This window comes from Melospiza melodia, chromosome 21 (genome assembly GCF_035770615.1).
Source record: "Melospiza melodia melodia isolate bMelMel2 chromosome 21, bMelMel2.pri, whole genome shotgun sequence".
In the NCBI taxonomy this organism is placed as follows: Eukaryota; Metazoa; Chordata; class Aves; order Passeriformes; family Passerellidae; genus Melospiza; species Melospiza melodia.
In genome coordinates this window covers 4,307,682-4,329,550 of record NC_086214.1, presented here as the reverse complement: position 1 = coordinate 4,329,550, position 21,869 = coordinate 4,307,682, and the positions used below count along the sequence as shown (strand labels likewise).

Below are 21,869 nucleotides of genomic sequence, written 5' to 3'. Positions count from 1 at the left end.
GCCTTTAGAAATGTCTGTATGTCCCTGAATTGTAATGGCTATTTTTGAGACCCTGATTCTAAAATAGAACTGAACATTTCTGAGGAAGAATTACTGGGAATGAAGTAGGTGCTTTAAAATCGAGTTTCCTGGGGCTTTGTGGTCAGAAATAGTTTGAGAACCTGGATCTGTAAACAGTGAACTGTACCAGACAGCATTAGGTGTATTAAGATGCTTGGGTCACAAAAAATGTACATCACAGGATAGATACAATAGATTTAATGTTGGCAGGCCCTTTTGCAAGCAGACGTGTGCACTGAATCAGCAAAATCCAAAGTAGAATAAACAATTAATGAATGGAGCATGATGAGGAAGTGGCAGGATGAATAGCAGGCTGAGCATTTGCTTTCTTTAAAGCCTGCTCATAATCTTTACAAAGGCCAAATGGAGATCAATTCATTTCCTGGTGAAGCTTTATTTCAGAGGACAGCACAAATGCAGCTTGTTTGGTACCAGTGGGTTCCATTTGTGGAGCTGTCTGTCACCAGAAGGACAAACCCAGCAGGTTTTCCCTCTGCCACTGAGGTTTCCAGGCAGGAAGCAGCACAGATGTTAGGGCAGAGCTGGGCAGCAGTGCCTGTGGATTAAGGGATGCAGGGAGCCTGAACCTGCCTGTGCTGGCACAGCAGAACTTGCAGTGGATTTACAACATTCTGTCCTTCAGCCATGGAGCTTTGCAGCCCGGCCATGGGGAAATCATTCAATCCCTGCAGGGCCCCATGGATGCATCAGGATTTACCTCCCAGGCCTTCAGCTGCTGAGTTCTGGGGGTTTGCTGTGGGCCAGAGGGAACCTGAGGAGCTGCAGGCAGCAAAGCCAAGCCCTGGGTGTGTGTGATGGTGTTCACAGGGTTCTCGGGTTGAAGGAAGAGATGAGGATCTGACTCCATGTTTCAGAAGGCTGATTTATTATTTTATTATATATATTACATTAAAACTATACTAAAAGAAGAAAAGGTTTCATCTCAGAAGGCTGGCTAAGAATAGAATAGAATCAGAAAGAATGATAACAAAGGTTTCTGGCTCAGACTCTCTGTCCGAGCCAGCTGACTGTGATTGGCCATTAATTAGAAACAACCACATGAGACCAATCACAGATGCACCTGTTGCATCCCACAGCAGCAGATAATCAATGTTTACATTTTGTTCCTGAGGCGTCTCAGCTTCTCAGGAGGAAAAATCCTAAGGAAAGGATTTTCATGAAAAGATACCTGTGACAGGTGTGTCTGGATGTGTCTGGCTGTGCAGGTGGGGGGAGCTTTGGTGTCAGGGCTGGTGAAAAGCAGGTGAAAGTCCAATGGCCTTGGTAAGGTGAGGATGAGAGACAAGAAGAGTCCAGAATTCCCCACTTTTCAGGTGTGCATGCAAACCTCTGGGGTGTGTAGGTGATGAGGATGTCTTGGGAAGGTGTGGAGTTAAGCTCATCAGAAACCACATTTAAGCCTTTAGAGTTCAACATGTATCTCTCCACATATTTTGATATGAGTCTGCTGTGTTTTGTCAAGTGTGTTATGGAATTATTTAGGTTGGAGAAGCTGCCCAGGACCATCGAGCCCAGCATGGCCAAGGCCACCACCATGTCCCCAAGTGCCACATCCATGGCCAGTGCTCCCCAGACACACCCAGGGTGCACTCAGTGCCACTGCTGGCTCCTCTGAGGGCTGGGCTGCTGCCATGGTCACTGTGGCAGGCTTTAGATGCTCCTGTCAGCATCTCTGGGCTGGCAGCAAACAAATCTCCAGCCCCAAATCCTGGCCCTGGGCTGGAGTGGCTCTGGAAGGTTCTGTGGCAGGGAGCTGTGGCTGCTGCCCTTTGGGTCTCTGCAGGAGGAGGCAGGCACAACAAAAAGGATGTGAAACCCCATCTCCAGCCTGTCCCTAAAAACTGATTGTGTTTTGGTTTGGGATTTTATGAGGGGACAGGGAGAAGTTGGAGTATTTTTATTTGTGGTATTTTTTTCTTAACCTTGTGATAATTCAGCTTTTGTTTGACAGGCTGTGTTGGTTGGATCCCTCCCTCCCTGCTGTGAGGTGTTTCATGGTGCACTGGGTTAAACTGGGTGCCTTTGTGTGCTGGGGCTCTGAGCTGGTCACCTCTGTCCCCCAGCTCTGTCTGTTGTGTATTTTGTGTGGCAGAGGGGGATGTGTCACCTGGGACAGCAGAAAAACCACAGAGGAGCAAATCTCTCCACAGAACAGCTGGTGTGGAGCTTCCTCTGTGGAATAAAGGGAAACTTGTGGCACTTTGGAAACTTCTGGCACTTTGTGTGTGGTCTTTGCTTTGTTAATTCTCCACCCTCAATGTCCCCCACGTGAAGGGGCACCACTATTTATGGGCAGTTCATTGCATTCAGTTAACTGGAACCTGACACTGGAATCTGAGGGGAAAAGCAGATCTGAATCAGCCCCATCTGCTGGTTTCGACCCTTTTGATGGTGCTTGGGACTCATTTTTATTCTTTTCCACCCACAGCAGTACAAGTGTGTCACCAGAGTGTCAGTGTGCCCTGGTGAGCAGCCTGGGCTGGGCTCTGGTGGTGCCAGTTCTGACATTTTGGGATGGCAGAGCCCTCCCTGGTGCCAGTTCTGGGATTTGGGGATAGCAGAGCTCTCCCTGGTGCCAGTTCTGGGATTTGGGGATGGCAGAGCCCTCTCTGGTGCCAGTTCTGGGATTTGGGGATGGCAGAGCCCTCTCTGGTGCCAGTTCTGGGATTTGGGGATGGCAGAGCTCTCTCTGGTATCAACTCTGGGATTTTGGGATGGCAGAGCTCTCCCAGGTGCCAGCTCCAGGATTTGGGGATGGCAGAGCTCTCTGCAGAGACAACTCCAGGATTTTGGGATGGCAGAGCTCTTCTGGAGACAGCTCTGGGATTTTGGGATGGCAGAGCTCTCCCTGGTGCCAGCTCTGGGATTTTGGGATGGCAGAGCTCTCCCTGGTGCCAGCTCCACGATTTGGGGACAGCAGAGCTCTCCCTGTGTGACATTTGCTGGGATGGCAGAGCCCTCCCTGTATGACATTCCCCATGCAGGAATTTGGCAGACAGGGCTCAGTGGCACCCCTCTGCTGAGGCTGATCCAGTTCTGGCAGAGGTTAAACAAACTTATCCAGCGATGTCTGTACATAATGGGAAAGGTTTAAAAACCTCTTCATCTTCCAGTCCATAAAGCCATCAGCAGCGTGGCTCTGTGAGCACAAAAAAGAAGAGCTGTCTCTAAAAGTCCATTGTGCCTTTTAAGTTCATCATTTTTATGCCAGCTCTTCCAGCAGCAGCATCATTCCACCTTGTTCCAGGCAGCACGAGTGGTGGCTGCTTTTCTTCTTCATTGCCCCAAGTCTGTCCTGGGGGTGTCAAACTCCTGGGTTCCTGTGAGATCTGTTCAAGTAAAACTCTCCTACCTCAGGCTCTGCACCAAGGATTGCATTTTCAATTTGAGAGGGAGGTTTCCAGAAGTGCCAGTTCCATCCCAACCTGCCTGAGCACAGCTGGGATGTTTGCTCCTGGGACTTATTGCCAGCTGGGGTCTGTGTACAAATCACCAACAGGACAGGACTGCTGGGAACATGCCTTGAGCTGTTTGATTTTCCAGCATCACTCTCATTCCATGGTTATGACAATGGGAAGATGCCAGCAGCTCACATCCCAGGCAGCAGACCAAGAACTCAATGTTACAACTCACTTTATAAGCTTCTTGACCAATCACACAAAGCAAAAGCATATTGACAGTAGTTCTATCCAACAACTATAAGCACAGGTACCTTTGGTTAAACAATGCTTGCTTATTTCAAACACAATACCTGCTTGTAAGCCTTAAAACACAATGCACAGAGCTCCATTATTAAGCTTAGAACTTCCTAATATCTCACTAGATAAACTTTGCTGTAGCTTAGAGAGTTATTCTAGACAGGTGTTAATAAGCAGACCATTGTTCTATTTGTCCTCATGTTGTTATCTTGTTGTATTTCATATTTCCAGAGTCCCATACTGTTGTTATTATATTCATAAAATCCATACCTTCTAGCTGGTTTTCTACCATGCAGTTCTTCTCTATAGCACAGTTCCTCGTGGCTTCACAGGGGTTCTTCCAGGGCTCTCAGCCCACCCCTTATCACGTCGGGGTCACCAATGGTTGATATTTTATTGTTATTACCATATTTCTAGAGTCCCATACTGTTGTTATTATATTCTTAAAGTCCAAACCTTCTTGTCTGGTTTTCTACCATGCCAATCTTCTCTGCTGTACAGTTCCTCATGGCTTTACAGGGGCTCCTCCAGGGCTCTCAGCCCACCCCTTTTATCCCAGTTATCTTCACGAGCCACAGCTGCTGCCCAACTAAGGACTTCGCAGCTGTAGCTTGTTTAGAATAACTGGGACCCACTTATCCAATATATAGGACTCTCACTACATCCTTGCTTTTCTCCTTTTTAAATAATTTTCCTGCTGACCAATCTCATGGCTGCTGCTTGGCTCTAATCACAGTTCTGCTGTCTCTGGGGCCTGCACTTTGCAGCTTTCCCAAAACCCTCTGATTTTGTGGATTCCCACAGGACTGTCACCCTGGAGTCCCTGGCTGGGACATGAAGGCTCCCTTCCCTCTCTGATGTTGGTCTGAACCTCCAGCCTGGGGCTGCCTCTGATCAGGGGAGGAAGAAGGCATTTTCACCTTCCCAAAAACCACTTCAGTGTGTTACACCTGACAGAATTATACCTGGGATGGAGGGCTGGAACAAACTGTCCTTTGGCAGTGGCAGTGTCACTTCATTGAGCTTGAAGGGAGTTCTGGGGGGAGATGTCTGTGAGTTACCTTGTCCAGACTGTGCCTACATGAGCAGCTACAGAGCAGCAGCTGCCTCCAACAGAGGCTCTCAGAACATGCATTGGTAATTTACAACTTACTGTTAATTTACACTTTATTGTCAATGCACAGTTTGACATTAGTGCCTTTCATCTGGGAGCACCCAGCCCTTGCCAGTGGCCAGGACCTGCTGTTGTCCCTGTGGAGCAGTCAGGGTCCTGTCTGTCCCTGTCAGGGCTCCTGTCTGTCTGTCCCTGTGAGCACAGTCAGGGCTGCTGTCTGTCTGTCCCCGTGAGCACATCCAAGGCTCCTGTTTGTCTGTCTGTCCCTGTGGAGCAGTCAGGGTTTCTGTCTGTCCCTGCCCTGTCCTGCCCGGCCCTGCTCAGCACTGGTGATGGGCTCTGGGCTGACTTTGTGTCCCAGCCTGGCCCCTCCTGGCAGGGAGCTCAGGTGCTGCTGCCTGTGCTGTGACCCTGTCAGATGCTGCAGAGAGCCCTTGCAAAGCTGCTCCTTCACCCCATGCCTGTCTGGAGATCATTCAGAGCTCAGCTCTGTTTGCAGGGCACTGTTTAATAACAAACAGAGAATAAAATGCTCCTGAATTTCCTCCCTGCCCAATCTACCTTGTGTGGGAGGAGAGAGAGGCCAGCAGCCAGGCAGCAGGACCTGCAGCCTTCACTCCTGAGCCCTGCTGAGCCCCTGTCCCCTTGGGCTGACCCTCCATCCCTGAGCATCATAACCTCTTGTGTTTAAATCCCTCCTGCCTTGGTTGAGGGAACAGCAGGACAGCAGCCTGCTTCTCCTGAGGACCTGTCAAACTGGGAGCCCCCAGCTGTGCTCTGGATGGCCAGATGTGGCCAGATGTGGCCATGAGGAGACCCTGGAGCTTGGTCATCCTGTGGCCAGCCCTGCCTTGTCCTGCTGGGGCTGATGAGGAGCCAGGGGCACAGTGGATGTCATTCCTTGTGCCAGGTGACAGGGACACACTGTGGGCTCCTGCACCACACAGGGGGAGCCCTGACCTCTGTCTCTGCAATGGGGTGACATTGCTGGTACCTCCCATCTGAGGAGTGCTCTCAGTTTTGGGAACTCAGCACTGAGAGATGCAGTGGTGACTCTTTCAGTTGAAGCTGATGTTTTCCTGAAGGAGCAATCTCTGCTTTAGGGAGGAATTGCTGCTCTGGAACAGCAATCTCTGGAATCTGGGGAGAATTTCACTTCCTGTGCACTAATTCTGCCCAAGCTGTGTCTCACACACCCTTAGCTTTAACGTGGCAGTTCCATAGCTCATTGTGGAAAAGGGATTTAAATCCCTTTAATTTAAATCCCTCTCTCTGCTCCTGAGCCATGTTTTATAGGAGCAGCTCCACAGCCCTGTGGAAGATGTGCCAACAGAGCTGAGCACTTCTATAATGTCCACAGTGTTTTTAAAGACAGGAAGTAACAATTCATTTATTCTGCTGATCAAAAGAATATTTGCCTGTTTAAATATTCACACTCTTGAGCCTGCTACAAGACTGAACTGTCAGGAGGGGATAAGCTCCTGATAAGCATGTTAGCTGGATTTATTTAGTGTGATGGCCAAAAGAGAAATCATTAATAAATCAGGACCCAGACTGGGGAGCTCCTGGGTGCTCAGAATTAGAAATAAAGGGGGGGGGGCAGGAGGAAGGGAGATCTGGCACTCTGATATGGAGGAGAGGAGGAAATCTTGGAGAACCATCATGAGGATCTGCTTTATAAAGAGGTGTGCTGTCCATAATCAGAACCACCACATTCTTTGTATGCCCTGTATTCTCCCACAGGCACACAGGACCTGCATGGACTGAGATGATCTTTAAGGTCCCTTCCAGCCAAACCCCACTCAGTGATGCTGTGATCTGGGTCCATTTTTTGCCAGCTGGCACAGATTGCTGTGTCTGACTGTCCCTGTGTGCTGCTGTGATGGCTGATCCCACAGGGCTGCACAGGGGTGCAGCAGGACCCCATCAGGAACTGTAGGAACAACTCCAGAGGCTGAGGGAGCAGCACAGAGCACTGACATGGGTGTTCTGCACACCTGGGGCACACAACCCTAAACACGGGTGTTCTTCAGACCTGGGGGCACAGTGCCCTAAAGCCATGGGTGTTCTGCAGATCTGGGGGGCACAGAGCCCTAAAAATGGGTGTTCTGCACAACTAGGGGGCACAGAGCCCTGACATGGGTGTTCTGCACACATGGGGGGCACAGTGCCCTAAAGCCATGGGTGTTCTGCAGATCTGGGGGGCACAGAGCCCTAAAAATGGGTGTTCTGCACACCAAGGGGGCACAGAGCCCCAACATGGGTGTTCTGCAGACTTGGGGGCACAGTGCCCTAAAGCCATGGGTGTTCTGGAAACCTGGGGGGGCACAGAGCCCTGACTTGGGTGTTCTGCAGACTTGGGGGGCACACAACCCTAACATGGGTGTTCTGCACACATGGGGGGCACAGAACCCTAAAGCCATGGGTGTTCTGCAGACCTGGGGGACACAAAACCCTAACATGAGTGTTCTGCAGACCCAGGGTGGGGGGCACAGAACATTAACATGGGTGTTCTTCAGACCTGCGGGGCACAGAGCCCTAAAGCCATGGGTGTTCTGCAGACCCAGGGGGTTCAGCCCTCTCCATGGTGGTTGCTGCTGGTGGCATTTCAGAAGGACAGGTAGAGATGTCCCCTTCATGCTCTGGGGGACATTTGTGTCCTGAACAGCCCTGGGGAGATGAGGGATGGTGCAGCATCAGAGCTGATGGTGCTGCAGCTATGAAATACAACTCAGGTCATCAGTGAGTCTGGGCACAGACTCTGCTCCTCAGACACCCCTGAGCAGCACAGAGCAGCTCCTGTGACAGTGTTCACAGGGGTTCTTGGATAAGGGAAGAGATGAGGATCTGACTCCCTGTTTCAGAAGGCTGTTTTATTATTTTATAATATATTTACCTTAAAACTATACTAAAAGAATAGAAGAAAGGATTTCATCAGAAGGCTGGCTAAGCTAAGAATAGCAAAGAATGATAACAAAGGTTTGTGGCTCGGCTCTGTCCGAGCCAGCTGACTGTGACTGGCCATTAATTAGAAACAACCACATGAGACCAATCACAGATGCACCTGTTGCATTCCACAGCAGCAGATAATCAATGTTTACATTTTGTTCCTGAGGCCTCCCAGCTTCTCAGGAGGAAAAATCCCAAGGAAAGGATTTTCCATAAAAGATGTCTGTGACAAGCTCCCACTCCTGCCCCTGCTCCCAAGGGCACAGCACAGTGCTGTGTGCTCCAGAGTGAGCTCCAGGTGCTGCCATCCCTCCCTGTGCCAGGCACCAGGCAGGCCAAGGGACTGCGTGTTCCACAGAGCAGGCTGCTGTTTCCCTGCTGTTATTTTACTGACCTTTGCTGCTGGCTGCATTTTCCAAAGCAGAGCAGGGCCTGCCCACCCTGAGGCTCCTGTTCCAGCCTGTGTGGGCACTGCACAGGGTGTCCTTTGTGCCCTGGCTCTGAGGGATGGACAGTTGTTGTGGCTCTGCTCCCAGGGAACAGCAACAGGAGGAGAGGGAACAGCCTCAGACTGGGCCTGGGAGGTTTAGATTGGAATGGAGGAAATTTCTCACTTAAAGGGGGGTCAGGCATAGGAAGGGGCTGCCCAGGGCAGTGGGGGAGTTCCCATCCCTGATCTGAAGGCCGAGGAGTGAAGAGTCCCTGAAGCCAAGCAGTGCCTCTGTTGTCTAGGAACAGCCCACACTCCAGGCTGTCCTTTATCTGCATTTATTGGTGCTGATCAATGGCTTATACTGGGAGGGGAAGGTGTGGAAACCATTGGGCTTTGGCTGATGCCAGACCAGGCAGTTCCAGGTGGTTGATGGAAATGGCTTTGTGCCCCAGGTGAGATGTGTTAATTGAGTGGTAGAATGGATCTTGTTAAATCACTGGGCAGGAAGAGTTGCTTTGTAAATGTTAGCTGCCACTTTGTGGCCTCTCTGTGCTCCAGGAGTGTTTGTTGTGATTCCAGGTGATTTTTCTGCTGAGGGATCATGAGGCAGTAAATGCTGGGATATCCCTTTTCTGTTACTGAGAGAGACAATAAACATCCTAATCTCACTGCCTGTTCTGAAGAGTGGATTTACAGCTGTGTGCTGAGCAGAAAACAAACGAGCAGAGGATTCAAAGCAGGCTCTGCAGCAGGCAAACACGAGCTGGAGCAGAGCTGGGGTTTATGCTTTTTGTCTTTTGAATTTGGCTGACTTGATTAATCCAGCCTGATGTGTGCCAAGCTGTTCAGCAGAAACTCAGCCCTGCTTCCTCTTTCCCCAGCTCCCCTTGTCAGCCTTCCTTTGTTTTGGGATGTTTTCTTACATAAACCAGGTGAAAAGATGTTCTCTGTAAATACATTTGTTTTGTGGGTTTCCTTGCAGGTTCTCATGTTTGCAGGCTTGGGCTTTATGTAGAATAAAGATCTGGGAGCCAGTAAAGGTGGTGGTGGTCACAGTGCAGGAGTTGTGTCACCCCCAGCACCTCCAGGGATGGGCACTCCAAACCTCCCTGGGCAGCCCCTGGCCGTGCTGAGCCCCCTTTCCATGGGGAGATTCCTGCTGCTGTCCCCCCTGAGCTGCCCTGGCCCAGCCTGAGGCCGTTCCCTCTGCTCCTGTCCCTGTTCCCTGGAGCACAGCCCGACCCCCCCGGCTGTGCCCTCCTGTCAGGAGCTGTGCAGAGCCACAAGGGCCCCCTGAGCCTCCTCTGCTCCAGGCTGAGCCCCTGCCCAGCTCCCTCAGCTGCTCCTGGGGCTCCAGGCCCTTCCCAGCTCTGTTCCCTGCCCTGGACACCTCCAGCCCCTCAGGCTCTGTCTTGAAGCGAGGAGCAAAATCAGCCAGTGCAGCCCTGGCCGTGCTCAGACACCCCAACAACCCCAGCCTGGGCATCCCTGGGAGCAGTGTCCAAACACTCCTGGAGCTCTGGCAGCCTCAGGGCCGGGACCTTTCCCTGGGGAGCCTGGGCAGGAGTTGTGTCACCTCTGCACCCACCCAGATCCTGTGTCCCTGCAGGAGGGGCTGGGGAGGATGGTGGGAGTTGTTTTATGCAGGGGCTGCTGTCAGTCCTCAGGGGCTGCTGTCAGTCTTCAGCTCCTCAGTCTGTCCTAAAGTGAGAAAAGATGTCCTGGAATGTCCTGAGCTGGAAGGAACCTCAAGGATCATCCAGTCCAGCTCCTGGCCCTGCACAGACACCCCAACAATCCCACCCTGAGCATCCCTGGAGCTCCTGGAGCAGCCTCGGGGCCGTGCCCATTCCCTGGGCAGCCTGGGCAGTGCCAGCACCCTCTGGGGGAAGAACCTTTCCCTGATCTCCTCCTACACCTCTCCCTTCATGCCTGAGCCTTGGACCAATACAGAGCAAACCCCTTTTTCCCCCCCTGTTGGAGGCCAGGAACATTTCTCAATGAGACCTCAGCAAGGTCCTTAAATTAAACCCAGTGCTGAACATGGGGAGTTTTTCCCCAGCCTCCTCAGACTTGGAGAGTTTTGTGAGCATGATTTAATGAAACATATTCAAGCATGATTTAATGGGACATAAAATGCCTCTTTGATACCTCATTGATCTAAAGGAGAGACAAAACTGTGAGGTGGCTCCTTCTTTCCACTACTGATCCACGATATTTCAGTATAAATCCTCCAAGCAGGTGCCAGCCTGAGTTTAATTGCAGAGAGCAGGATTTAGTGGGACAAAATGTAATTGTGTGACCTGCCCTGATTCATTTCCAGATGCTGGCAGGTGCTCTGTGCTCAGGGGGTGTTTCCCACCTACAGAGCAGGAATGGGAAGGGATAACCTGCAGCCTCCCTCAGTTTTCTTCTGTCAGGACTTGCTGCAGACTGGCCCAGTGCGTCAGTGCCATGGTGGGTGCTGTTCAGTGTGCTGGGACCTTCATGAAGGGCACAGGCAGGTCTGTGATGACCCTGAGTGATTTCAGCTCTTCTGGAACACAGGAGATGCCGAACAAGGGATCTATGTGTGGGGTTCCAAGGAGAGCCTTCATTGAGCATCTTCCCCAAAAGGATCCAGGGACCAAGAACCACTGAGCAAGGAAAGCAGGGTTTATATGGGGATCTCGAGGGGTGGGACAAAACACCAGGGCCAATGGGATGAGGGCAGAGAGGTGGAGCCAGGAGGAAGGGCCAATGGGATACATGGAATCTGCATGTCAGCAAGGCATGCTGGGAGAGGCCTTTTCCCTCACCCTAACAATGGTGGTTATCCCTTGAGGGGTTTTCCCTGGACTCCTCAGTTGAAGCTTTTTCCCTGTTGGCCCAGTGGCCTCCCCAGCTGTGTCCTGCAGGTGTGGTAGGACCTCCGCCACGGGGCCAATTGCAGATGTGCACGAGCCTGGAGAGCACCTGCCCCATGGGCAGGGAGAACTTCCTGAGGCAGCCTTTGGGATGATGGAATGAGGAATGTGGGCTAAATTCCACATCTAATGATGGACTGGCCTTCAGCTGGGTAGCTAATCATTGACACTGGAATGTGTTTGGTGGTCTGACCCTTGTATTTAATTTAAATGGAGAAGTTTTCAAGTGTAGGGAGTGTTCCCCTGAGCATTCAACTTTCTAGAATGAGACTTGCTTTGGGCTGGCCACATACAGCACGAGCTGGGTGTAAGAGATAAAACCTGAGATTCACAGAATCCAAAGTGCTTTGGGTTGTAGGGACTTTAAAGCCCTTCTTGTCCCAGGGAGGAACAACTGCCACCATCCCAGGCTGCTCCAAGCCCTGTCCAGCCTGGCCTTGGGCACTGCCAGGGATCCAGGGGCAGCCCCAGCTGCTCTGGGCACCCTGTGCCAGGGCCTGCCCACCCTCCCAGAGAACAATTCCTTCCCAATATGACTCTCTTTGAGCTTAAAACCATTCCCTGTATCCTATCACTGCTAGTCTTTGCAAAAATCCCTCTCCAGCCTTCCTGTGGGCCCTCTTTAGGCACTGGAAGGGGCTCTAAGGTCTTGCTGAATTTTGAAGTATTTTGGCCTGGAATATAAATTCCAGGGCCTTGGCTGGCGCACAACCAAGGGCTGAAGGGATGACTGTGGGCAGGGGGTGTCAGGAGTCTCAGCTGAGGTTTGGTGCATTGCCTGGGACTCTCCCTGAGCCCCTGGAGCTCCTGCTGGGGCCTGGGGTCAGTGCTGGATTCTCTGTGCTGCTCCTCAGGGTTCTCATTGAAGTTCTGAAGGAGCAGGGATTTCTCACCTTGTGCCCACCCACCCTTGCAGCAAAGGCAGCCTCTCAGTGGGCAGGGTGATGCTCCTGGGTGTGCAGGTGAGGAGGGAGCTGTCGGGGCTGCAGCCTCAGGTATCCCAGCACTGCTGACCCACAGTGAGCCCTCCCTGCAGGGTCTGAGTGCTCCCCAGCGAGGCAGTCACACCTGTGCCTCTGCCTGCACAGGGGCTGAAGGATAAAGCATCCAGATCAGCCCTTTTTCTGTGGAAAATGTTTAAAAGAAAAAGCCCAAACCACCCAACAAGCCAAAGCCCAGCACTCCCCACCCATGCCCTCACCATTCCCAGTTTCCTGCAGCTTCTCCCTGGCCTTCCCAGTGATGTTTGAGCTCAAGTGTTGCTCTGCCATTTTCCCCTCCCTTCCAGGACAGCTCCAGTGTTTTCCTGCACACTTGCAGGGGTATTTGCTGGTTTGTGCACTGGAGGAAGCCTCGTGGAGCTGCAGGCTGTGGCAGAGCATCCCTCACCCCTCAGCTTTTGGCACCAGCACCGAAGGCACCCTGTGGGAGGAACACAACAACCTTGGTGTTAATTTGGTTTAAAATTGCTGCTCTGGGGTGGGAGCCAAAGCCACCAGAGCAGGGTGTTGGAGCAAAGCCTCTCCTGCCTCTGGAGCACTGGAGCTTTGTGCCCCAGCAGGGTGGGCTGGCCTTTCCCACTCCTCCCTCCCTCCCAGGCTCATCTCCCCTCCCTGGATCCTTGTCCATCTGTCCTGTCATTGGGGAGGGAGAGCCCTGGTAGGAGAGGTGCAGGGAGAATGCCAATGAGCAGGAGATGAGCCTCAAAGAGCTGGGTTTGGATTTGCCTCCAGAGCTCTTTGATCACAGGCTGAGCTCTTGATCCCCTGCAGCATTCCTTGGGGGAAGGCTGCCCAAAGGTGAGCAATGATTAAAAGGAAACATTCCTGCTCCTGTGACAGCCTTGTCTTCACCAGAGCAGGTATCAACATCAACCAAAAGCTGTTTTTAATGTCTGAGTCAGTTTAGTTTGACTTTCTTGGCAGGATTTCAGGGTCACTTGTCACTTTGCCCCATCATGACCGTTCTTTCATCCATTTTAAAGAAAGATTTTCCCTTTGGAATATCCTTTTCAGTGTTTGGTTCCCTTCTGTTGAGCTCTTGCCTTGCTGTAGGGTAGGCAATAATTTAATCAAGAACACAACCATGTTGTCACCCAGCAAACTTGTTTAACCAAAGAAGATCCATAGAGAAAACTCTGTTTCTGTGGAAATCTTTGTCTCCAAGTCTCATTCTGGAGTCTGAAGAATGCCTGCTGTTGCCTAAGAAACATCCAGGACAATTAAATGCAGAGGCATTGCTGGGGAGTGAGGAGCTGCTGGGATGTCACTCTGCCTTTGGTCTTTGCTTATCTGGGCAGGGTTGCTCCATGCACACTCATTGTAATTCTGGGAACTCTGCTCCTGTTCCCTGTCTAATCTGTGAGGGATGTGGGGAGGGCGTGGGGAGGCTCCTTCTGTCCTTGCCCCACCTGGATTTATTGTAGGGGCAGCTGGAGAGTAGAATTAAATTGTTGGAAGTGGATTAAGATCTCCTGTTTGCTTTCCACAATTGCTCTGTTAAGAGGAGGTGTCTAGTTGAGATGAAACGTGGCAGGGAAACAACATCAGTATCTCTGTGCTCCCTGGAGAGCTGGGGCTCACCCTGAGCACCCCTTCCCTCTGAGCTGCCCCAGCCCTGCTCCATGGATGTCCCAGCTCTGGTGTGTCCATGGAACAGGGACCAGCCCCAGCCCTGCTCTATGGATGTCCCTTCTTCCAGCTCTGCAGTGTCCATGGAATATGGACCTGCTGCTTGCCAGGGTTGGTGCTGGTGCAAACCTGGGAGCTCCTGCTTTTGTCCTGCTCTGAAGTCTGTGTGAGCAGAGACCCAGCCCCAGACCCTGCCCTAGTTAAGGAATGATTCCTGAAACCAGGGAGGTGATCACAAGGGTTTGGGTTTGACCATCCTGGCTGTGGAGTGCAAAGACAGCAGCACAGCACTGCTTCAGAGGCAGGAGTGTGCTCAGGAGTATCTGCTGGGAGAGCAAAAACATTTATTGAGACTATTTAATCAAGGCTCATTTAATGTTCCTTTCTTTCCAAAGCAAATGGGAGGAAAATTCCCAATTGCTGTTGAAGAACAAGGCTCATTTGTGAGCACCTGTAAATCTTGGGGCAGAGTGGGACTGGGGAGTTTCCCTTGAAGTGCTGGAGGCATTCACTGTGTTCTGGAGGCCACTCTTGCTTATCTGCCCACACACACAGGTGCAGTGGGTGTGACAGTGTTCACAGTGGTCTCAGGTTGAGGGAAGAGATGAGGATCTGACTCCATGTTTCAGAAGGTTTGATTTATTATTTTAATAATATATTTACATGAAAACTATACTAAAAAAATAGAAGAAAGGATTTCATCAGAAGGCTGGCTAAGAATAGAATAGCAAAGAATGATAACAAAGGTTTGTGGCTCAGACTCTGTCCAAGCCAGCTGACTGTGATTGGCCATTAATTAGAAACATCCAACATGAGACCAATCCCAGATGCACCTGTTGCATTCCACAGCAGTAGATAATCATTGTTTACATTTTGTTCCTGAGGCGTCTCAGCTTCTCAGGAGGAAAAATCTTAAGGAAAGGATTTTCCATAAAAGCTATCTGTGACAGGGTGGGCTCTGGATGTGCCTGGGGCTGCTCTGCTTTGCTGTGCTCTCTCCCCAGCAGCAGCGACTCGAGGCTGGATTGGCACTGGGGATCCCTGGCTGTGCACACCTGGGAGGTGGCACCCTGGGATTTGCCACCAGCCTGGCTGAAACTGCTGCCCTGTGAGCTCTACTGACCCTTGTGCCCTTTGTGCTGCAGGTGCAAAGAGCTGAAATATGGAAAGGACCTGCCCCAGATCTCCATCATCTTCATCTTTGTGAACGAGGCGCTGTCGGTGATCCTGCGCTCGGTGCACAGCGCCGTCAACCACACGCCCGCACCCCTGCTCAAGGAGATCATCCTGGTGGACGACAACAGCGACGAGGGTGAGCAGCACTGGCAGCTCCAGCTGCACCAGCAGGGGCTGGGTTTGGTCAGGAATCTCCTGGAGGGTTCCTGGGCAAGGGCACGTGGGGTTAGGGGGTGGGTGTGCTGCTGGCACAAAGCTCTCTGCAGCTTCTCTGGTGAGGAACGGGGTCAAAGCACAGTTAAATCTGAGAGAGCTGTGGTTTGAAAATGTAGCTGGGAGCTGGAGGGTGAAGGAAAGCAGAGAGCCATCTGACCTTTCCCTTCAGTACCATCCAGGAGCTCTGGTTTCAGGGTGTCCTTGTTTCTGATAATAACTTTGGTTGTTGCAGATATGCACCTCTAAGTATGTGCCAGGACAAGAGCCTGGAGCCCAGAGGGATTTCTGCTCTGGCATCTCCCAGGGGCGTTAACTGAGATGTTTCCTCTGTGTGTGCCTCAGTTTCCCCGCTGTAAAATACCATCCTAGGCTTTATAGATGGCTGGTGCTCTGCAGGGACCCTTGTTCCCTGAGTTCTGGAACAGGAAAGATGAAGAGGAGGAAATAATCCCAGCTCACCTGTTCAGTCAGGCCCTGCCACAGCCTGAAGGGGATGTTTGGTTTCCCACATTACACACAAGTGTCCTTTGGTTCAACCTGCTCTCAGTCACTTTTGTCATTCCTTCCCTTCTGCCTTTTGATAACACAGAACTGCAGGGAGCATTTTCAGACTCAAATTCTTCCAAGAATCTTCTTTTGTTTCCTTCCAATATCCAATCAGGGCAGTTAAAATCCTTGTGAAGGACAGTTAAGTGACTTTGTTTACTGCCTTCTTCAGTTGTGCTGTGTCTTCATCCTTTTAATGTTATTTGAAAAAAAATGAATGCAGGAATGCCATGGATGGTGTGATTGGAGGGAAGAGCAGGGCAGGGAGCAGGGTGTGGAGAGCTCATTTCCAGAGGGAGATGAGAGCTCTGCCTGTGAGGAGAGGAGCTGGTGCACAGAGCTGTTCAGGCTGCAAACACAGGCACTCAAACACCACAGGGATGAGCACCACAGAAAGCTGATGAGTTCTAATCACCACTAAAGGAATCAGGAGGGCTCCTCAGCTGGTGGGAACCACAGCAGCCCCAGGGCAGGGGCTGGGATGGTGCCAGGGCGAGGCTGTGGGATTTCAGAGCTGTGAAGGGGAAGTGCAGGGAGGTGCTACTGGGTATCCCACAGTGCCCAGCACCTGAAATAGCAGAATGAGAGGCTCCTTCTCCAAATTTTATCCTATTAATGGGGCAAAGAGAAGAACTCTTTTAAAGAGTGGTGATAATCACTGAGCTCCTCCCTCATTGCTGTGCACAAAGGATGTGTTTCTGAACAGCCTCTTCCTCACTCAGGGTGAGGCTGAGGGTGAGCCAGGTGCTCTGGAGACACTGGAAAGGCACAGGACAGCAAAACAAATCCTTCCTAAAGTGTGTGCAAGGCCAGGGCTGCAGCTGGCAGTGAGGATCAGGGTGGGATCTTGTACCCACTCTGGGATGGCAGGGCACCCCTGGGGTTTGGCAGGGTTGGGGCAGAGGGGTGCCCAAAGCTTGGACTGTGTTCAAGCACTTCCAGCTCTGGGCTTTCACAGAATCCTGGAAAGTTTGGGTTGGAAGGGACCTTAAAGCTGATCCAGTGCCACCCCTGCCATGGCAGGGACACCTTCCACTGTCCCAGGCTGCTCCAAGCTCTGTCCAGCCTGGCCTTGGGCACTTCCAGGGTTGTGTTGGAGTGTTGGGGTTGTGTTGAAATGTTGGGGTTGTGTTGCAGTGCTGGGTTGTGTTGGAGTCTTGGGTTGTGTTGGAGTCTTGGGTTGTGTTGGAGTGTTGGTTTGTGTTGCAGTGTTGGGTTGTGTTGGAGTGTTGGGTGGTTGTGTTGCAGTGTTGGGGCTGTGTTGGATTGTTGGGGTTGTGTTGCAGTGTTGGGTTGTGTTGGATTGTTGGGGCTGTGTTGCAGTGTTGGGGTTGCATTGGAATGTTGGGGCTGTGTTGCAGTGTTGGGCCTGTATTGCACTGTTGGGCTGTGTTGCAGTGTTGGGCTGTGTTGCAGTGTTGGGGCTGTGTTGCAGTGTTGGGTTGTGTTGCAGTGTTGGGTTGTGTTGGAATGTTGGGTTTGTGTTGCAATGTTGGGTGGTTGTGTTGCAGTGTTGGGGCTGTGTTGCAGTGTTGGGTGGTTGTGTTGCAGTGTTGGGTGGTTGTGTTGCAGTGTTGGTTTGTGTTGCAGTGTTGGGGCTGTGTTGCAGTGTTGGGTGGTTGTGTTGCAGTGTTGGGCTGTGTTGCAGTGTTGGGGCTGTGTTGCAGTGTTGGGCTGTGTTGCAGTGTTGGGCTGTGTTGCAGTGTTGGGGCTGTGTTGCAGTGTTGGGCTGTGTTGCAGTGTTGGGCTGTGTTGCAGTGTTGGGGCTGTGTTGCAGTGTTGGGTGGTTGTGTTGCAGTGGTGGGGGGTTGTGTTGCAGTGTTGGGGCTGTGTTGCAGTGTTGGGGCTGTGTTGCAGTGTTGGGGCTGTGTTGCAGTGTTGGGTGGTTGTGTTGCAGTGTTGGGTGGTTGTGTTGCAGTGTTGGGGCTGTGTTGCAGTGTTGGGGCTGTGTTGCAGTGTTGGGGCTGTGTTGCAGTGTTGGGGCTGTGTTGCAATGTTGGGGTTGTGTTGCAATGTTGGGTGGTTGTGTTGCAGTGGTGGGTGGTTGTGTTGCAATGTTGGGTGGTTGTGTTGCAGTGGTGGGTGGTTGTGTTGCAGTGGTGGGGGGTTGTGTTGCAGTGGTGGGGGGTTGTGTTGCAATGTTGGGGGGTTGTGTTGCATTGTTGGGGTTGTGTTGCAGTGTTAGGTTGTGTTGGAATGTTGGGGCTGTGTTGCAGTGTTGGGTGGTTGTGTTGCAGTGGTGGGGGGTTGTGTTGGTGTTGTACAGCACCAGGGAGGGAGAGGCAGGGAGATGAGCCCATCTGATGGACAAGTTCCAACCTCCTGGGCACAAGGTGGGAAAATCCCAGTGTCCCGGCACAGCTAGGCTGCATCCCACCCCGAGGGTGCTTTGGTTGCAATCAGGAGTGTCCAGGGTCCCCCGTGGTGGCCCAGGGCTGTGCTGAGGGCTGGACATCCCTCAGGAGTTCTGCCCTCAGAAAGGTTGGGTGCACCAGCAGAGTGGGGTGGGGGCTGAGGTGGTGCCACCAGCTGGGAGGGTGAGTTCATAATGCCACTGTTCTGCTGCTGAGGCTTTGCAGGCCTCATGACAAATGAGATTTTTAAGGAGGGATTTGAAGGAAGATAATGAGGTAACTTGGCAGATGTTTATGAAGAGCTCCTCCCAAGCGTGTAATAATCTACTTTTCTCATGTAAAAGAAATGATACAAACCAGAACGTATCTCTGGGACCATGTGCTCCCTCTCAGCATCCTGGAGGAGCTGCAGTGACAGCCAGGAATTATTAATGGCAATAACATTGTCACAGACTTCCCACTAATGGTGGGCAATCATTCTGAGCAGCAACAGCAGCAGCACGGAGTTGATGCTTTGGATATTACAAACAAAGTCATCATAATAAATAGATTTGGCTTCTACAGGAAAATAATTACAGGAAAATAGTTCCTCATGAGCTCTCAGATTTAGAGATGAATCCTGGAGGATCAGGCAGATGATGGGGCTGTGTGGGTGTGACTTTGGAGGCTGTGATTGAACAAGAAGGAATTTCTTCAGCCTCAGTGGGAGCAGCTGAGTGGGAGTGAGGGACAATTGCTGTGGCTGCAGCCCAGGAAAAGCCTTTGGAGGCTCAGCTGTGTAACCTGAGAGAAGGCTGGCTCCAGGGAGCAGTGCCCAAGCCCAGAGCTGTGCTGTCCCCTGGGTCACCAGAAGCAGCTTTGGGAAGTTGCTGAAGGCTCAGGACAGTTCCTGGCTGGGCTTTGTGTGGGTTTGTCAGGAGGGAAGAGGAACCACAGCAATTCTGGGTAACTGAAGAACAAAGCACCAAATATTAACAGAGATTTCCAAATCAGGCTTTAAGATTAGCCCAAAGGCAAGAGCTCCCTGCCCTGCCCACCTGGCTCTGTGCCCCCCAGGCAGAGCTGTGACAGCCAGGAGCAAAGCCTGGTGCTGGTGTGAGGTTTTCAGGCTGGAACAAAGAGCTTTGAAGCCTCATTAGGCACTCCCTGCTCTCAGCTTTGTTGTACAACAGCACAGCACAACACAAAAGTGTGCAGTGAGAGATTAAAGTTAATGAACACCAGCATTCTGATGCTTTATGTCTGAGCTGTAAATAGATAAAAGATGCCAATGTAATGTAACGGGGAAAAAAAATCCCTCCTTGAAGGAGCAAGCTTGGGGAGTTGTAGCTTGAACCCCCTTCTCCCTTGAGCTGCACATTACACTTCATAAAGACTCTTTTGGAGGCTGCTTTTGTTTGTGCTTGTTGCAGGGCTGTAGTTCCAAAGGCAGTGTGCAGGTTGTGTTTGGGAGTGATAACGAGGTTCCCTGGCTGGGGGAGGATGCAGCCACGTGCCCCTGAGATGCTCTGTTATCTCACAGCTGCACACTTTGTCTGACTCTGTTGCTTAATCATCACCTGCTTTTTTTTTTTAGTTGTTGTTGTGTCTTTTAGCGTTTTTAATCTGGGATAACATCTCTTTGAAAAGCAAACCTCTCGGAATACAGGAAACCCTCTGGATAACAGGCTGTTTAAAGGGGCTGGCTCCACCAGGGGAGACATGCTCAGGGTTGTAATTTGCCTGGGTCTGGCACTCCAGGGATCCCCTCCTTGTTGTGCTCATTCCAGCAGCAGCAGCAGCACCTGTGCCTCGACCTCCTGGGAGCTGCCTGGGTGTTTGTGCTCAGAGGGAGCTGCAGGAGCTGAGCCACATCCCAGCCTTTCCCAGGCTGAGCATGGGGTGGTTAACTGGAGCATGGTGTGTTTAACTGGAGCATGGGGTGTTTAACTTGGGCTGAGAGAAGGAGCTGGTGCAGCCTGAGCACGGGGTTTTGTTTAACTGGAGCTGAGAGAAGGAGCTGGTGCAGCCTGATCATGGGGTGTTGTTTCACTGGAGCTGAAAGGAGCTGATGCAGCCTGAGCATGGGCTGTTGTTTCACTGGAGCTGACCTGGGCTGTCCCACTGGTGCTCAGCTCTGAGGCTCTGTGAGGAGAGCAGCAGAGCAGCACAGGGTGGGTTTGTTGGGGTGAGAGACAACTGCTCACTTTGGAAATTTAAAAAGGTTTATTAAACCTTGACAAAAATACAACAAAGGACTACATAAGGGAAAAGTTGCAGCGCTGGGAGCTGCCCCTCATGGATACCCCATGGCCAGTTCATCTTCAAGCTGGATGCTCAGTCTTTTATACCCCTGGGGGCTGCATCAGCCAGCCCTGGCCCCTCCCAAGATCTGTCAGTCAGCTCTTCTGTGCCATTTATCAGTGCAGACTGCTTTGTACCTGGATTGGAGCTCAGGTGTTGCCATGCTCACCCCCTGAGCACCCCCAAGCTTTTCCATTCCCACCTGCCCCATGCAAGGGACACCTGTGCAGCTTCTTTGTACCTGTCCTGGACAGCCCAGGCTGTGTGATGGCAGCAATACAGGGGGAAAGGGAACTTTGGGGAGAACAGAGGGCATCTAAACCACAATAACATAACTGTACATCACTAAAGCTTTTCTTAATATTGACACAATAGTTATCTTTTAATTGCCAGAGTCAATCATGTCATTATCCATCTATAACAGCTGGGGTGCCTGTGCAGCACAGGAGCTGGGATCCATGGTCCTTGTGGCTCCCTTCCAGCTCAGGGTATTCTTGATTCTCTTTGGGGTTTGCTGAACCAAGTGAGCAGAGGCTGGAGCTGCATGCCCTGACTGGGACCAGCTTTCCCTGGGAGAGTTGACTCATCCCCTGCTCCCCTGTCACAGTTTCCTCTTGTCCAGCTGCAGGTGAAAACCTTCAGAGACTCCCCTGGCTCTGAGTCTCCTGAAAAGTGTTCACATGTATTTATTGCCTGCTGAAGGAGCTGCTCTAATGATTTCCTGCAGAAATCCCAGCCCTGATGGCTTTGGAGTTTCGGGCAGGTGACAAAGTGGGACAGGGGTGCCTGGGGTCTCCCATGGCCTGGAGCACTCCCAGCCCTGACCCCTCCATGTTTCTGATAACACCTTGGCCTCTGTAGGCTTTCCCCACCCAGCCGAGCCTGGCAAACACAAGGATGTTTTCCTTAGGGGTGTGGAGGTGTGGTCCTCTCCCAAGGACACCTGGCCAGTGCTGCCCAAGGAACTCCCTGCTCTTGGTAAACCTTGAGCTTCTCTGGTGCTGCTGCTGGTCTTTGCTCCTTTCTCTGTGTGGCTACAGGCAGTTCCCACCTTTAGTTCTGGGGGCTACCACAGCATGTGGAGAGGTTTGGGCAGGATTTGGGGTGGGGATGTGTGTGGGTTTGAAAAACCAGGTGTCTGCTAAGGAAGGCAGGAGCCTGCCCTGAAATGGAAAATGCGAACCCCCTCCCTGTGAATTATTATAATTTTGAAATTAAGGGCCATCAGGCAAAGATATGGGAATAGGAATAACAATTCTTTATAAGGAAAATTTAAAATTCAAAGGCAATAGTACAGAAAAAGAAAACAAACCACAGCCAGAGTGAGAGCAGTCCCTGCCCCCTGTGTGTCAGGGGGTGTCCCAGCCCCATCCCAGGGGGGCTCAGCCCTCCTGCAGTGCCAGCTGTGGCTCTGCTGCAGCAGGGATCCTGCACAAGGGGGGAGTTTTCCTCTGCAGCTCCAGGGCTGCTGCAGATGGGCCTG

At 51.6% G+C, this 21,869-nt stretch overlaps 1 protein-coding gene across 1 annotated transcript in view; it reads left to right on the top strand.

The window, feature by feature from the left end:
- The window catches only part of GALNT17 (polypeptide N-acetylgalactosaminyltransferase 17), a 242,225-nt gene that overhangs the window by 69,659 nt on the left and 150,697 nt on the right, over positions 1-21,869 (top strand). The window contains exon 3 of the mRNA XM_063174223.1: positions 14,957-15,123. Coding sequence (XP_063030293.1) covers positions 14,957-15,123 — 167 coding nt within the window. The remainder of the gene's footprint in view (positions 1-14,956; positions 15,124-21,869) is intronic.